Source organism: Cherax quadricarinatus, chromosome 32 (genome assembly GCF_038502225.1).
Source record: "Cherax quadricarinatus isolate ZL_2023a chromosome 32, ASM3850222v1, whole genome shotgun sequence".
In the NCBI taxonomy this organism is placed as follows: Eukaryota; Metazoa; Arthropoda; class Malacostraca; order Decapoda; family Parastacidae; genus Cherax; species Cherax quadricarinatus.
The window spans coordinates 33,061,674-33,079,361 of record NC_091323.1 but is presented as its reverse complement, the minus strand read 5'-3'; the positions used below and the strand labels follow the sequence as shown (position 1 = coordinate 33,079,361).

Below are 17,688 nucleotides of genomic sequence, written 5' to 3'. Positions count from 1 at the left end.
TCAGTTGTGGGTGTTTGATCAGGTCAGACACTGGTCCTCAGTCGTGGGTGTTTGATCAGGTCAGACACTGGTCCTCAGTCGTGGGTGTTTGATCAGGTCAGACACTGGTCCTCAGTCGTGGGTGTTTGATCAGGTCAGACACTGGTCCTCGTGAAGGCAGCTTTATGATGCAATAAATGTTCAATTTGAAGCCAGCGATCGAAAGAAAAATTTTAATCAAAGAGAAGTGAGGATAAAGGCGGCGCCGGAGAACCAAAATGCCGATGTAAAGTACAATGTGATAGTATTGTAGTATTTTTGTGTGTGTGTGTGTGTGTGTGTGTGAAGAAAACTGTGTCTAAAGCTATTTTTTGACTTGGTACACTACAGGAAGGGGTCGATAATATCCCCCTCAGGCTGTCGGGGCTCCTCTCTGCTGCACTTCTGATTGACCTGTCGTGATTCTATTGTGCTTTACTGTGCCCGCTGTAACTGTGTATTGGGAAATACGTATCACCAGTTGCTACACAAGCTGTGACGAGGACCCTTCCTGGGCGGTGCTGTGGCTGATACAATGGCAGCCTCAGGGGAATACAACCTACTGTGGTCGTTGTGCTTTATCTTGCTGAGCAGCGTGTGCGTCGTCATACTCTACGTCATGGTCCTCATTATTGTCTACTACTACTGTGCCTGATGCCATACAGGTGCCCCAGAGCTGGAGGTCAACACGTACAGACTAAGCTAAGTAACCGCACCCAAGCAAGAACAGTGCCACTTCGAGGCTTAAAAATATGGTAAAATCATTAGGAAAACTCAAGTCTCGTTGCATTGTGTTAGTGTAACAGATCTTCACACCAGTGACAGAGGTTGCGTACAGCCTCTAAACTGTTCAAAAGAGCATCATCACCTCTGAACTACAGCACTTTACAGTGTATCTGCTGTGCCAGATAACTCCCCCCCCCCACCCCAAAAAAAAGCACACACAATGTTCTGTCGAGAACTATCTGTGTTCAGTCCCAGTCGTCGCAGACTACCTCTCTCCTTGCCTTCCTCTTCCTCCAAGTTCTTCTTCAGAATCTCTGCTTCTCTCTCAGACATTCCCTCAGAACTGAGCTGCGTCTCGCCTCATTCCCCTCGCGTCCCTTCTGGCAGGAAAGACTGGAAGACTGGCAACAGAAGTTGGACCGATAATATGCAGTGTGTGAAAGAAGAGGATTGTGGAAGTGCACGCGACGAGGATAAAAAGGACCTGAAAAAGACAGGGGATAATTACAAGGAAGGAGAGAAAGGTATGATACGCCAATCCTCGCCAGTTCCGCTAACCCAGGTAACAAAAAAAAAATATTTGTGTTCATTTCCGCGTCCCATTAAGTGAACAGATCACTGAGTCCAGCTGGAGGACTAGCGGTCGCTCAACCATAGCCACCTGTGGGCCAGAAGCTACCAGAATCCGGTTATTTGTTAGGGAAGTAAGCGATTCAAATAAACCTGAGAGCAGTAAGCTGCGCAAGTTCATAATAACGTGGGTGTCAGACCTTCTCTTGCAACATCAATTAGTACTCTAACATCCTTCTCTGAGGGTTGAGAATATGACAGTCTCCTCAGCATGGCCACCTCAGCATGGCCACTGAATACAAGGAATCCTGTCCCCTCTGTGCAGTTTGCTACATACTGTTAACTATAAATAATATTTCAATATCTTTAGACCTCATAAATTTCGAGATGGGTTTATAATGGCTGCAGATACGACCATAACAATAAGAAAATATATTTACTGTAATAAATTCGATTTTTTTTCAACGGGTGGTGAAGTTCGTAACCTAATGCCGTTTTATGAATTGTTTAATTTTTTTTTTTTTGAGTTTTGGTTTTAAGTGGCGTATATTGTGGAGGGATACCAATTATTTACCACTACTCCTTTTTCTTCCTCTCTTGGTCCCGTCCCTGTCCCCCTCGTTTATATATACTGGCTCCCTCACTCTTTTGTGTTAGTGTGACCTCGTAAATGGTCCAAATGGGAGCGACACGTCGTGGTAAGCTTTTCTTACCTACGTACGAGTTATTTGTGTATTTAATGTGGCACCAACTCCCAGGTAGCGTTATTGAAGAAAGAATTTAGATAGCTTTATAAATATGTTGGAAAAAATGCATGAGTGGGTGTGGGTGAGGCAGTTAGACCTGCCTAGCCTGGGCCAGTATATCTGGTGCTGTGTTCTTCCATTCTTATCTTATTGTTATTTGTGTATATATAAATATTTGGCATATACTGTATCTTTTTTTTCCATTATTGTCCACCACCTGCCCCCACCACCTGCCCCCACCACCCACACCACCTGCCCCCACCACCTGCCCCCACCACCTGCCCCCACCACCACCTGCCCCCACCACCCACACCACCTGCCCCCAACACCCACACCTCCTGCCCCCACCACCCACACCTCCTGCCCCCACCACCCACACCTCCTGCCCCCACCACCCACACCACCTGCCCCCACCACCCACACCACCTGCCCCCACCACCCACACCAACAGCCCCCACCACCCACACCTCCTGCCCCCACCACCCACACCACCTGCCCCCACCACCCACACCACCTGCCCCCACCACCCACACCACCTGCCCCACCACCCACACCACCTGCCCCCACCACCCACACCACCTGCCCCCACCACCCACACCACCTGCCCCCACCACCCACACCACCTGCCCCCACCACCCACACCACCTGCCCCCACCATCCACACCACCTGCCCCCACCACCCACACCTCCTGCCCCCACCACCCACACCACCCGCCCCCACCACCCACACCATCCCTCACTAACCTTCCTGTATGCCACAGTACGAGACAGAGCGAGAGTGGGACACAGAAGTTCTCTACCCTTCACTACGGCTGGTCTTGTGTCTGCCGCCTCCTCCGCCGCCTCGTCCGGGTGAGTCCTAACAAGTTGGTCTTCACTGACCTGACTTGACCTGTCTTCTGTTAATTTAACCTTGTACACCTCTCTTCCGTTCATACGTCTTTGCATGCTTCGCTTTCATATATTAGGTATTTTGACTCTGTTTTGCTCAGTTTGTCCTGTTACTGTTATTCCTGTTGCCTGTCTACATCCCTCATGTCTGTCCTTCTGCCTGTCTTATCTTTTTATGTCAATACGTCTATTGTTTACTTAATATTTTAATTCCCTCTGCCTCTCTCTCTTTATAAGTATATAAATTCTCATCTACATATTTCTTTTATTGTTTACAAATGCAAAAAATCATTGTTTGTCTTAATATGCAACGTGACAGTACAAGACACAGTATTACACGTGACACACTGCAGGAAGAGACTGTAGGAGCAGCTTCACACACACTAACACCAGCCTCTACATAGCTTAATCTTAAACAATAAAACGTCACGATACCATTGCTCGAACACTTGCTAAAGAAGAGAGGAAACTTGCTTATGACTTGGTGGTCCACAACTGGTCGTAGTGGTCCACAACTGGTCGTAGTGGTCCACAACTGGTCGTAGTGGTCCACAACTGGTCGTAGTGGTCCACAACTGGTCGTAGTGGTCCACAACGGGTCGTAGTGGTCCACAACGGGTCGTAGTGGTCCACAACAGGACCTTCGTTATAAAAATAATCCACTAAATTCAGGTTTCTGGTAAACTAAACTAACCTTCAGTGAAAGCTTGACATGCACGACGTTTTTTCCACGCGTATAAAAGTTAATTAAACAGATCAGTGATGTAAGCTGCCAATTTTAGAAGGGAAAATACGCCTCGGTGGAATGATTACAATCATTTCCATGAATACACGGATCATTCGAGTTCTGGACAGGTCTAAAACTAGATTTTTCTAGTATTAGTCACATATCTAATGTTGTACTAGCTGGGTTTATTTAAAACTTGCATAACATTTAGATAAACCATGTTTATTATCTTGGAAATTCTTGTGGAATTTACATATCTCTTAATGACTTGTTAAATTTGTCTGCATTTTAATAAAAATCTTGTATTTTGACCAACATTATGAAACTCTGTATTGAACTGCGTGCTCGTAATGACACGAGTGCCAACTCGTGTTAAGGATTAACTGGTGCTTAGTTTACTCTGTGTCCAAAAGTTTGGTATGGCAATGGGGTATCCACTGCCTCTAGTCGTTAGTAAAATACATTTGATGCCAGCCTAAGTATAACTCTTTCCCAGTTTAAACTACCGTGCTAACTACCTCGTTGACGCTCTGTTGCCAGGTCGTCTGACACTCAGAGTCAAGGAAGCTGCGTCGGTGACACCAAGAGTGACTCACCGACGCCTGAGGGATCCAGGAAGAATGGGGAGACGTCGTGTGCGTCGTCGTCATCATCGTCTTCAGGTGTCGTGTCAGGTGTCAGTGCTCGCTGTGGCAAGGGCCACGACCTACCAGTTACTGCAGGTATGTGTGTGTACTCACTTGTATGTGGTTATAGGGATCGATTCACGGCTCCTGACTTTCTCTTCGCTGGTAGCTACTAGATCCACTCTCGGCTCCAAGAGCCTTATCGTACCTCTTCTTAAAGCAATGTATGGATCCCACACAATATTCACCTATTTGTGGTTGTAAATTTAACGTTAAATTATATATTTTGCAAAATGCTATGTATTTTTTATGGAATGTATTTACCTATGATTTTCTTTAACTAAATTGCTTCTCGAGATTAGGAATACATTCGTTTTTTTTTTTTTTTGCAAATAAACGTTGCTGTCTGACACGTAATGTTTACACTTTCATTGATAAGACTTTAACTCCCGCACCATCTACAGGAGCACGGGAATCAGCAGCACTGCGTCAGGAGGTGGAGACGCTGAGAGCAGAAATCACAAAGGCTAGACAAACCATCTTACACATGCAAGAGAGAGAGAAGAAACTGAAAGAAAGGTGAGGACCTCACAAGATTTGTCTTCATGTGTGTACTCTGTGATACAGATACAGGAGGGCCCCACTTATACAGCAGATTAGGTTCCAGGGTACTGCTGTACAGGAGGGTCCCTGCTTATACAGCAGGTTAGGTTCCAGGCTACTGCTGTACAGGAGGGTCCCTGCTTATACAGCAGGTTAGGTTCCAGGCTACGGCTGTACAGGAGGGTCCCTGCTTATACAGCAGGTTAGGTTCCAGGCTACTGCTGTACAGGAGGGTCCCACTTATACAGCAGGTTAGGTTCCAGGCTACTGCTGTACAGGAGGGTCCCACTTATACAGCAGATTAGGTTCCAGGGTACTGCTGTTCAGGAGGGTCCCTGCTTATACAGCAGATTAGGTTCCAGGCTACTGCTGTACAGGAGGGCCCCGCTTATACAGCAGGTTAGGTTCCAGGCTACGGCTGTACAGGAGGGCCCCACTTATACAGCAGGTTAGGTTCCAGGCTACTGCTGTACAGGAGGGTCCCCACTTATTGAGCAGGTTAGGTTCTGGGCTACTGCTGTACAGGAGGGTCCCCACTTATACAGCAGGTTAGGTTCTGGGCTACTGCTGTACAGGAGGGTCCCCACTTATACAGCAGGTTAGGTTCCAGGCTACGGCTGTACAGGAGGGCCCCTGCTTATACAGCAGGTTAGGTTCCAGGCTACTGCTGTACAGGAGGGCCCCACTTACACAGCAAGTTAGGTTCCGGGCTACTGCTGTACAGGAGGGCCCCACTTATACAGCAGGTTACATTCCAGGCTACAGCTGTACAGGAGGGCCCCACTTATACAGCAGGTTAGGTTCCAGGCTACGGCTGTACAGGAGGGTCCCGCTTATACTGCTGGTTAGGTTCCAGGCTACTGCTGTACAGGAGGGTCCCACTTATACAGTAGGTTAGGTTCCAGGCTACTGCTGTACAGGAGGGTCCCACTTATACAGCAGGTTAGGTTCCAGACTACGGCTGTACAGGAGGGTCCCACTTATACAGCAGGTTAGGTTCCAGGCTACGGCTGTACAGGAGAGCCCCACTTATACAGCAGGTTAGGTTCCAGGGTACTGCTGTACAGGAGGGTCCCCACTTATACAGCAGGTTAGGTTCCAGGCTACTGCTGTACAGGAGGGTCCCACTTATACAGCAGGTTAGGTTCCAGGCTACTGCTGTACAGGAGGGCCCCACTTATACAGCAGGTTAGGTTCTGGGCTACTGCTGTACAGGAGGGTCCCCACTTATACAGCAGATTAGGTTCCAGGCTACTGCTGTACAGGAGGGTCCCCACTTATGCAGCAGGTTAGGTTCTGGGCTACTGCTGTACAGGAGGGTCCCCACTTATACAGCAGGTTAGGTTCTGGGCTACTGCTGTACAGGAGGGCCCCACTTATACAGCAGGTTAGGTTCTGGGCTACTGCTGTACAGGAGGGTCCCACTTATACAGCAGGTTAGGTTCCAGGCTACTGCTGTACAGGAGGGCCCCACTTATACAGCAGGTTAGGTTCTGGGCTACTACTGTACAGGAGGGCCCCACTTATACAGCAGGTTAGGTTCTGGGCTACTACTGTACAGGAGGGTCCCCACTTATACAGCAGGTTAGGTTCTGGGCTACTACTGTACAGGAGGGCCCCACTTATACAGCAGGATAGGTTCTGGGCTACTACTGTACAGGAGGGGCAGGTTAGGTTCCAGGCTACTGCTGTACAGGAGGGCCACCACTTATACAGCAGGTTAGGTTCCAGGCTACTGCTGTACAGGAGGACCCTGCTTAAACAGCAGGTTATGTTGTGGGCTACTGCTGTACAGGAGGGCCCCCACTTATACAGCAGGTTAGGTTCCAGGCTACTGCTGTAAAGGAGGGCCCTGCTTATACAGCAGGCTAGGTTCCAGGCTACTGCTGTACAGAAGGGCCCCACTTATACAGCAGGTTAGGTTCCAGGCTACTGCTGTACAGGAGGACCCCGCTTATACAGCAGGTTAGGTTCCAGGCTACTACTGTACAGGAGGGTCCCCACTTATACAGCAGGTTAGGTTCTGGGCTACTACTGTACAGGAGGGCCCCACTTATACAGCAGGTTAGGTTCCAGGCTACTGCTGTACAGGAGGACCCCGCTTATACAGCAGGTTAGGTTCTGGGCTACTGCTGTAAATGAAAAATTGCTGTAAAGTGAAGCATAGCTTTTTTTCATTCTCAAATGCATATAAAAGCCTGATAACATGTTCACACTCTCATATATTAAGTGAGCAACGGAGGTAGGCCTAAAAAATGCATATACAGTACACACATTACTTAATTTTCGTCCTTCGGTTATAGTGAGTGGTGAATATATTTATTGTAGGGCGTCTGAATAAATGAAGAATGGGTATAATTTAAAATCGCTGTATTAGCGAAACGCTGTAAAGCAAAGCGCTGTAAAGTGGGGCCCTCCTGTATACGTGATTCCCTAAGGTTTTATAAGCACTTTCTTCTTCACTGTTCACAAGCAAGGGATTCACATGTTTAAATTAAAATGCAAAATACTGCAACAGATTGAGTCTTGTGTAAGATATTTGAAGAGAATGTGGTGAATAAATTTTTTGATAGGTTCCCCGGGGGGGGGGAGGGGGGGGAGGTTAAACTCTGGGTGGATATATTCCATGTATGTATTTTATAAAATTAATATTGTAAGGCAGGAACCGTGGAGTCCAGCTTCTCTCTCAGGCTAGGACTTGCACCACGAAGTGAAAAGTTATTGAAACCGCTGGTTGTTTCTTGAATGAAGGGCTTATAAAGCCTACAAGTTGATAAATGAAACCCTTGTGCAACATTTGAAAGCCTTTATTCTGGAAATGTTTCGCCACACAGTAGCTTCTGGGGGACTGATTGTCTCGAACTGCTCATTTTTCACTTTTATCTGCACTGGCCTGAAGAAGCCGCTGCGTGGCGGAACTTTCCCAGAATGAAGATAACCCAAGTGTTGCACAAGTGTCCCATATACCAATTTGGTTGCTTTATGGTGAACTGGTTAAATAAGGAACTACGCTGGAGAGCAACGTTCGATTTCTTAGTACAGTACTACACTTCTAGAGTGTTAGTCACGACATTCCTTGTGTATTGTGATTATCAGCATATCTCAAAGTCCATTATAAAACAAGAGTTCACACTTCCGTAGCTAGCATAATAGCAACATCCTAGACTACAGGGGTCCACAACCTGCGGCCCGAGAGCCGTATGTAGCTCTTCTAGGCAATGAATGCGGCTCTTACGTGAGTTTACTTTCATGTAGGTTCCACACTGCACAGCGTCGTCAAAATCGTGTGGCCCTCATCATACATTCGCCCATCAAATGTGGCCCAGTTGTGTATGAAGGTTGAGAACCAGTGTCAAAATCTAGTTTTAGCAAAGCCTTTAGATTCTTATCTCTAACAATAAATCAGTTTTAAAATTCAAGAAGTAACCCTTGATCACAGACTAGGAGAGCGAGCGTCGAGGGGCGTGGAGAGAGGCAATGGTAGAGTGGAGAACTTGAGTCTAGGAGAACGACGAGCCTCAGCCCTGGTACGCCGATATGGTAACCTGTATGCACAGGCTAGGGTGGACACACTGGACGCTCTCGACGCCTTGCCAGACCTCAAGAACGCCGAGGAACTCAAGTCGAAGCTCCTCTTCAGTGTGGTAGTGGTGAGTACCTGACCCGCTCTCTGCAGGCCTGAGGAGGATAGTACGTTCACACACGTACACACACACGTACACACACACGTACACACACACGTACACACACACGTACACACACACGTACACACACACATACACACACACGTACTCACACACGTACTCACACACGTACTCACACACGTACTCACACACGTACTCACACATGTACTCACACATGTACTCACACATGTACTCACACACGTACAGAGGTATGATAAAGCTCACGGTTCAGGGAGAGTGACATAGTAGCTACCAGTGAAGAGGCGGGGCCTGGAGCTAGGACTCGACCCCTGCAACCTCAACTAGGTGAGTACACACACACACACAGACACACACACACACACACACACACACACACACACACACACACACACACACACACACACACACACACACACACACACACACACACACACACACACACACACACACACACACACACACACACACACGTACATTCTTAACAAGACAGAATATCTTACCCTTCATATTGCTCTGTTGTCTTTCTTATCCCAGACAGAAAACACGTGTGCAACATTTGGGAATTTTTTTTATTTTGGAGAAGTTTCGCTAACCAGCGGCTTCATCAGTCCAGTAGATGGTGATCAGTCTGTCAGTCCAGTAGATGGTGATCAGTCCGTCAGTCCAGTAGATGGTGATCAGTTCGTCAGTCCTGTAGATGGTGATCAGTCCGTCAGTCTTGAAGAGAAGTGTTCAGTCCAACAACACTGATGGATCTCCACAATAAAAAAAAACCTAATAGGCTGGTAGACAGCAACCACCCAGGGAGGTACTACCGTCCTGTGGTAGTAGGCTGGTAGACAGCAACCACCCAGGGAGGTACTACCGTCCTGCCAAATGAGTGTAAAACGAAAACCTGTAATTGTTTTACACGATGGTAGGATTGCTGGTGTCTTTTTTTTTTTGTCTCGTACACATGCAAGTTTTCAGGTACGTCTTGCTACTTCTACTTACACTTAGGTCACACTACACATACATGTACAAACATATACACACACCCCTCTGGGTTGTCTTCTATTTTCTTTCTAGTTCTTGTTCTTGTTTATTTCCTCTTACCTCCATGGGAAAGTGGAACAGAATTCTTCCTCCGTAAGCCATGCGTGTTGTAAGAAGAACTAAAATGCCAGGAGCAAGGGGCTAGTAACCCCTTCTGTATATATTGCTAAATGTAAAAAGAGAAACTTTCGTTTTTCCTTTTGGGTCACCCCGCCTCGGTGGGATACGGCCGGTGTGTTGAGAGAGAATATATAATATTTAATATTTTTCTTGTCTCAGTTGGCCTTCCGGTCAGCGTCTTCGTCAGCCCAGGTCCTCAGGGAGGAGGTACGACGCTTGTTACAAATTCCTCCTCCACCGCCACCTTCCGGAGACTCCCACCTCGACCACCACCACTACGACGCCCACGCCCACGCCCTCGAGCTGGCAGTCTCCCTCTTCGTCACGACAAACATCGATAAACATGATCTGTCCAAGAACGTGGATGTAAGTAGACCTGACCTGTCTTGTGTCCTTCATGAAGGCGAACTGCACTCGTGAAGCCTTATATATATATATATATATATATATATATATATATATATATATATATATATATATATATATATGGTCGTCTTGCCAGTAACGATACTTACTATGTATTTTATTATTTAAATTATAATGACCATGTTAATATATAAGCGAATGTTTACTCCACAATGGTTATTAACAGTGAGTGTGTGTGTGTGTATCTACTCACCTAGTTGAGGTTGCAGGGGTCGAGTCCAAGCTCCTGGCCCCACCTCTTCACTGAGTGCTACTAGGTCCTCTCTCTCCCTGCTCCACAAGCTTTATCATACCTTATCTTAAAGCTATGTATGGTTCCTGCCTCCCCTACCTCACTTGCTAGGCTATTCCACTTCCTAACTACTGTGTGTGTGTGTGTGTGTGCACTCACCTAGTTGTATTCAACTAGCTGTGGTTGCAGGGGTCGAGTCATAGCTCCTGGCCCCGCCTCTTCACTGGCCGCTACTGGGTCACTCTCCCTGCACCATGAGCTTTATCATACCTCTGCTTAAAGTTCTGTATGGATCCTGCCTCCACTACATCACTTCCCAAACTATTCCACTTCCTGACACCTCTGTGACTGAAGAAGTACTTCCTAACATCCCTGTGATTCGTCTGACTCTTCAACCTCCAATTGTGACCCCTTGTTGCTGTGTCCTGTCTCTGGAACATCCTGTCTCTGTCCACCTTGTCGATTCCTCTCAGTATTTTATATATCGTTATCGTATCTACCCTATCTCTCCTGTCCTCCAATATCGTCAGTTCGACTTCCTTTGACCTTTCCTCGTAGGATATTCCCCTTAGCTCTGGGACTAGTCTCGTTGCCAACCTTTGCACTTTCTCTAATTTCCTTACGTGTTTGGCTAGGTGTGGGTTCCAAACTGGTGCTGCATACTCCAATATAGGCCTGACATACACGGTGTACAGGGTCTTGAACGATTCCTTTTTGAGATGTCGGAATCTTAGTCTTAGGTTTGCTAGTCGCCAGTATGCTGCAGCAGTTATTTGGTTGATGTGAGGTGCGAGGTTCTGACCAGAACTTTGGTAAGATGGGGAAAGAAGAAGGATGGGGAAGGATGGAATGTAGGAAAGGTTTGGGAGGGTGGGGGGGGGAGGTGGTAGTTTAAAGGTAAGTGGCCTGTCCACTTTGGTGCAAATTAAATGCGTCTGTGTGTATGTTGTGTTATTTGTGAAAAAGTTAAATTCATAAGATAGGTATACTTCCTGACCGTCAACTGCACACCGCTATACCAGCTGCATACTGGTGTAACACTGAATTGGAAGGATGTATACTGTTTGCAATTGCCTTTTTTTTTTTTAGTTGATGTGTGCCTTAGGAGCTGTGCCCGGTGTTAGTCACCCCAAGATCCTTTTAATTGAGTGAGGTTTGTAGTCTCTGCCCCCCCTAGACTGTACTCCGTCTGCGGTCTTTTTTGCCCTTCTCCAATCTTTGACTTTGCACTTGGTAAGGTTGAACTCAAGGAACCAGTTTCTGGATCAGATCTGCAGCCTGTCCAGATCCCTTTGTAGTTCTGCCTGGTCCTCGTCCAGTTGAATTCTTCTCATCAACTTCACATCTGCAAACAGGGACACTTCTGAGTATTCCTTCCGTCATGTCGTTAACAAATACCAGAAACAGCACCGGTCCTAGGACTGATCCCTGTGGAACCTCACTCGTCACAGGCGCCCACTCTGACACCTCGCCACGTACCATGACTCGCTGTTGTCTTCCTGACAGGTATTCCCTGATCCACTGTAGTGCCTTCCCTCTGTGTGTGAGACACATTCGTTAGGTTCAGTGCTAAATTATATATTTTTAAAGAAACATGTAATATTAATATTTAAGAAATATCGGCTTGTATCGGCCGTTTTCTAACAGATACCGTTATATATATATATATATATATATATATATATATATATATATATATATATATATATATATATATATATATATATATATATATATATATATATATACACACAATAAGATCACAGTAAGCAGGTGATTTCAGAATATGCAAAACAACCACTCTGAAAAAATAGAGAAATTCCAAGCGCTTTCGTGACTACTCACATTATCAAGGAACTATGAAAGTAAAGCATCCAAGGAAGCTATATAAGGGGTCTGGCCAACACCTCACTATCAGATCCCACAACGGTTAAACACCTGACGCTCGCCGACCCAACTTGGATAGGTCCTTTGCACAACTCGCCCACAAACTATTCTACCCAAGAAAATTTAAAAATTATTTGTCCAGTGTATTATTGAATTCTTCCCAAATTCTATTAATTATAAATGGATCTAATTTATATAAACCAAAGGAAATATTCATATTATTGTCAAAACTGCTTTTTATGAAACAAGATTCAATTATATTCCTGTCGACCATGGACTTGCTTGATACTACTTTCTCAACTTTTTGAAAATCAATTGGATGGTTAAAATCTCTTACATGAATAAATAGAGCATTGGAATCTTGTCCAGTTCTAATGCTATATTTAAGTTGTTTTAATCTTAGTTCGAGATTTTTACCAGTTTGACCGTAATAAACTTTATCGCAAATTTTACAAGGAATCTTATAGACACATCCATCAGCATTTTGGGGGGAATTCTTTATCAAATTTTTTTTTTACTGTATCAAGATTTTTGAATACAACTTTAATATTAAAAGTCTTAAGAAGAGAAGGCATATCAACCAAGTTTTCATGGTAAGGGAGAACCAACATATTTTTAGTTGAATAAGGCTGGTTGTCCCTTTTTGGATTGTAAAAAGTATTTCTAGCAACTTTAAAAGATTTATCAATTACATTTCTTGGGTATTTTAAATCATTACCTATTTCATAAATTTTGGATATTTCCTCATCTATGAGCTCAGGACTACAAATTCGTAAAGCTCTCAGAAACATTGATGAGAAAACAGACAGTTTGACTATCTTGATGCGAGGAATAATAGTGGACATAGGAACAGTTATACCTGGAGGTTACCTGGAGGTTATTCCGGGGATCAACGCCCCCGCGGCCCGGTCCATGAACAGGCCTCCCGATGGATCAGGGCCTGATCAACTAGGCTGTTACTGCTGGCCGCACGCAGTCCAACGTACGAGCCACAGCCCGGCTGATCCGGTATCTGTCCAGCTCTCTCTTGAAGGCAGCCAGGGGTTTATTGGCAATTCCCCTAATGCTTGATGGGAGGCTGTTGAACAGTTTTGGGCCCCGGACACTTATTTGTAGGTTTTCTGTAAATTTTAAATTTGAATTCATTATTACTCTTAATAATCAAAACATCTAGAAAAGGCAACGAGTTATTTTCTTCAAACTCAACAGTAAAGTTTATAGAATGGGCTAAGCTATTTAATTTTCCAAGGAAATGGTGTATATCTACATTTTTGGGCATAAGACACAAAATATCATCAATATATCTGAACCATTTAGCTCTATTAGGGAGGATTGTCTTAAGCAACCTTGTTTCAAAAAATTCCATGTATAGGTTACTAAGAACAGGTGAAAGAGGATTTCCCATTGCCATACCAAACTTCTGAGTGTAAAAACTTATCATTAAATACAAATTTTGCATCAACAATGCAAAGTTTAATAAGTTTAATGATAGTAGGAACTGGCAATGGTAAATAATAGTTAACGAGTTCTTCAGATAAGATGATTTATTAAGTTTCTTATCTGAAGAACTCGTTAACTATGATTTACCATTGCCAGTTCCTACTATCATTAAACTTATTAAACTTTGCATTGATGATGCAAAATTTGTATTTAATGATAAGTTTTACACTCAGAAGTTTGGTATGGCAATGGGAAATCCTCTTTCACCTGTTCTTAGTAACCTATACATGGAATTTTTTGAAACAAGGTTGCTTAAGACAATCCTCCCTAATAGAGCTAAATGGTTCAGATATAGTTCTAGTTTAATGTTTATTATGCACCCCATACCCATCCTGTGGGCGGTAGTCAAAAGATTACAGAGGTACATAATTGGTCCAGGGACTGGACTCCAAAGTTTTGATAGCTGAGCAAGTTACAGAGGTAATGAACTCACAATTTACAAAGGAGTTCAGATATATTGATGATATTTTGTGTCTTATGCCCAAAAATGTAGATATACACCATTTCCTTGGAAAATTAAATAGCTTAGCCCATTCTATAAACTTTACTGTTGAGTTTGAAGAAAATAACTCGTTGCCTTTTCTAGATGTTTTGATTATTAAGAGTAATAATGAATTCAAATTTAAAATTTACAGAAAACCTACAAATAACTGTTCCTATGTCCACTATTATTCCTCGCATCAAGAAAGTCAAACTGTCTGTTTTCTCATCAATGTTTCTGAGAGCTTTACGAATTTGTAGTCCTAAGTTCATAGATGAGGAAATATCCAAAATTTATGAAATAGGTAATGATTTAAAATACCCAAGAAATGTAATTGATAAATCTTTTAAAGTTGCTAGAAATACTTTTTACAATCCAAAAAGGGACAACCAGCCTTATTCAACTAAAAATATGTTGGTTCTCCCTTACCATGAAAATTTGGTTGATATGCCTTCTCTTCTTAAGACTTTTAATATTAAAGTTGTATTCAAAAATCTTGATACAGTAAAAAAACTTTTGATACAGATTTCCCCCCAAAATGCTGATGGATGTGTCTATAAGATTCCTTGTAAAATTTGCGATAAAGTTTATTACGGTCAAACTGGTAAAAATCTCGAACTAAGATTAAAACAACTTAAATATAGCATTAGAACTGGACAAGATTCCAATGCTCTATTTATTCATGTAAGAGATTTTAACCATCCAATTGATTTTCAAAAAGTTGAGAAAGTAGTATCAAGCAAGTCCATGGTCGACAGGAATATAATTGAATCTTGTTTCATAAAAAGCAGTTTTGACAATAATATGAATATTTCCTTTGGTTTATGTAAATTAGATCCATTTATAATTAATAGAATTTGGGAAGAATTTAATAATACACTGGACAAATAATTTTTAAATTTTCTTGGGTAGAATAGTTTGTGGGTGAGTTGTGCAAAGGACCTATCCAAGTTGGGTCGGCGCGCGTCAGGTGTTTAACCGTTGTGGGATCTGATAGTGAGGTGCTGGCCAGACCCCTTATATAGCTTCCTTGGATGCTTTACTTTCATAGTTCCTTGATAATGTGAGTAGTCACGAAAGCGCTTGGAATTTCTCTATTCTTTCAGAGTGGTTATTTTGCATATATATATATATATATATATATATATATATATATATATATATATATATATATATATATATATATATAATTGTGTGTGTAGGTAGTAGGTTGGTAGACAGCAACCACCCAGGGAGGTACTACCGTCCTGCCAAGTGAATGTAAAACGAAAGCCTGTAATTGTTTTACATGATGGTAGGATTGCTGGTGTCTTTTGTCTGTCTCATAAATATGCAAGATTACAGGTATGTCTTGCTACTTCTACTTACACTTAGGTCACACTACACATACATGTACAAGCATATATATATACACACCCCTCTGGGTTTTCTTCTATTTTCTTTCTAATTCGTGTTCTTGTTTATTTCCTCTTATCTCCATGGGGAAGTGGAACAGAGTTCTTCCTCTGTAGGCCATGCGTGTCGTAAGAGGCGACTAAAATGCCGGGAGCAAGGGGCTAGTAACCCCTTCTCCTGTATACATTACTAAATTTAAAAGGAGAAACTTTAGTTTTTTCTTTTGGGCCACCCTGCCTCGGTGGGATACGGCTGGTACGTTGAAAGAAAGAAGAATGTATATATGTATGTATGTTCCTTCAGGAGGTGTGTCAGCAGATTTGGGCGACGTTGTACGACTATCCGGCTCTCAAGACATGTGAAGGTTTGCTTCAGTACATCAAGGACTGTGTGCGTCTTGCGTGGGGTCTCAACAATCAGACGCCGCCGTACGTCATCGACTACGACGCACGGACGTACAGCAAGGACACTCACGTCCGCTTCCATACGGCGGACCCTGATAGCCACACCATCAAAACGTACCTGTGGCCAGCTCTTCTGGAGGGTCCTGGGGGACCCTGCGTCCAGAAGGGCGTCGTGGTCACCTAGATGACGTCCTGAGCTCCTACAAGACGTTCTGGTCTTTTAGATGGCATCGTGGTCACCTAGACGGCTGGACGAACAGTAAAATATTAAAGTGTTGAGGTGGGATATCGCTGGTAGGGAGTACTGCTGCTGCTTACTCATTAATTTTTACCTTTTTGAATTGCTTATACTCCACCACAGACAAGAATCACACCACCAGTACACCCCTTCCCACCATCACCCGCATCCAAAACTACCAATAACCACCCCACCTCAGCTGACACCATTAATAACCCACAAATATCACCATCTCCACAACCACAGGCCGTACCCACTGTACATATCTTGAATGTATATAAATGGTGGCTGTATCATATCGCTGTAACAATGACCCCAAGTATCCACGGCATTGTATCATTTTTCTGCCGACCTGTGAACGTCGCTCGTAAGTTCCATCAGAGTATTTATGGCGCGTAAGCCTGGTGTATCGTATTTAAATATAAGTTTGTAGAGTATATAAAGTTCTGCATCATATATCAAGCAGTAGGTAAGACCTTTTTTGATAAATGACCTTTGGAAATGGTTTTTCCTGCCAGTAGGTTTATTAGTTGGTATGTTTACGTTTGATTTATATGAGCTAAATTATTTCAGTTTCTCTGGTCGTGTTTACTACCAGCTGCTATAGAGGTTCTGGCACTCTCGCAGCAACACAGTGCTACCGGCTGGTAGTGGTTCTGGCACTCTCGCAGGAACACAGTGCTACCGGCTGGTAGTGGTTCTGGCACTCTCGCAGCAACACAGTGCTACCGGCTGGTAGTGGTTCTGACACTCGCAGCAACACAGTGCTACCGGCTGGTAGTGGTTCTGGCACTCTCGCAGCAACACAGTGCTACCGGCTGGTAGTGGTTCTGGGACTCTCGCAGCAACACAGTGCTTACCGGCTGGTAGTGGTTCTGGCACTCTCGCAGGAATACAGTGCTGCCAGCTGGTTGAGTGGTTCTGGTACTCTTGAAACAACACAGTGCTACTAGTGGTTCTGGCACTCAGCAACACAATGCTACCAGCTACTAGTGGTTCTGGCACACTCGTAACAACACAATGCAACAGATTTCTGTTCTTGTTAAATCAGTATTTTATTGGCAGAGTGAAGTCAATTTCGTGAGAATAACCACATCACCACCGGCTTGTCAAACCCAACTAATTGTGAAATTTATTCTCGAAGTGAGGGATACGTATCATCTCGCTGTAGTAGTGATTCCAGACCCATAAGTGTGGTAAATACTGCACCAGTCTACTGCAAGTGGACAACTTGCCCTTTCCTGGGGATATTCGCCAGAGCTGCATGACCCTTGTCGGTTTAGCGCTTTTTTTATTATAATGGAGATATTCGCATACAAATGCAAGATTACGTTATTATAAGCCAAAGTAATCGCCTAGCCCGTAATTTTATGTAACATTACGTACGCGGACGTCTTG

The 17,688-nt window shown here is 44.0% G+C and overlaps 1 protein-coding gene across 1 annotated transcript in view; it reads left to right on the top strand.

The window, feature by feature from the left end:
* Positions 1–17,433, top strand: part of LOC138853516 (uncharacterized) — a 184,775-nt gene extending 167,342 nt beyond the window's left edge. Inside the window, exons 3-8 of the mRNA XM_070090621.1 lie at positions 2,822–2,912; positions 4,219–4,400; positions 4,769–4,883; positions 8,347–8,557; positions 9,887–10,093; positions 15,952–17,433. Of these exons, the coding sequence (XP_069946722.1) occupies positions 2,822–2,912; positions 4,219–4,400; positions 4,769–4,883; positions 8,347–8,557; positions 9,887–10,093; positions 15,952–16,236 (1,091 nt within the window). The 3' untranslated portion in view covers positions 16,237–17,433. The remainder of the gene's footprint in view (positions 1–2,821; positions 2,913–4,218; positions 4,401–4,768; positions 4,884–8,346; positions 8,558–9,886; positions 10,094–15,951) is intronic.
* The last annotated feature ends 255 nt before the right edge of the window (positions 17,434–17,688 follow it).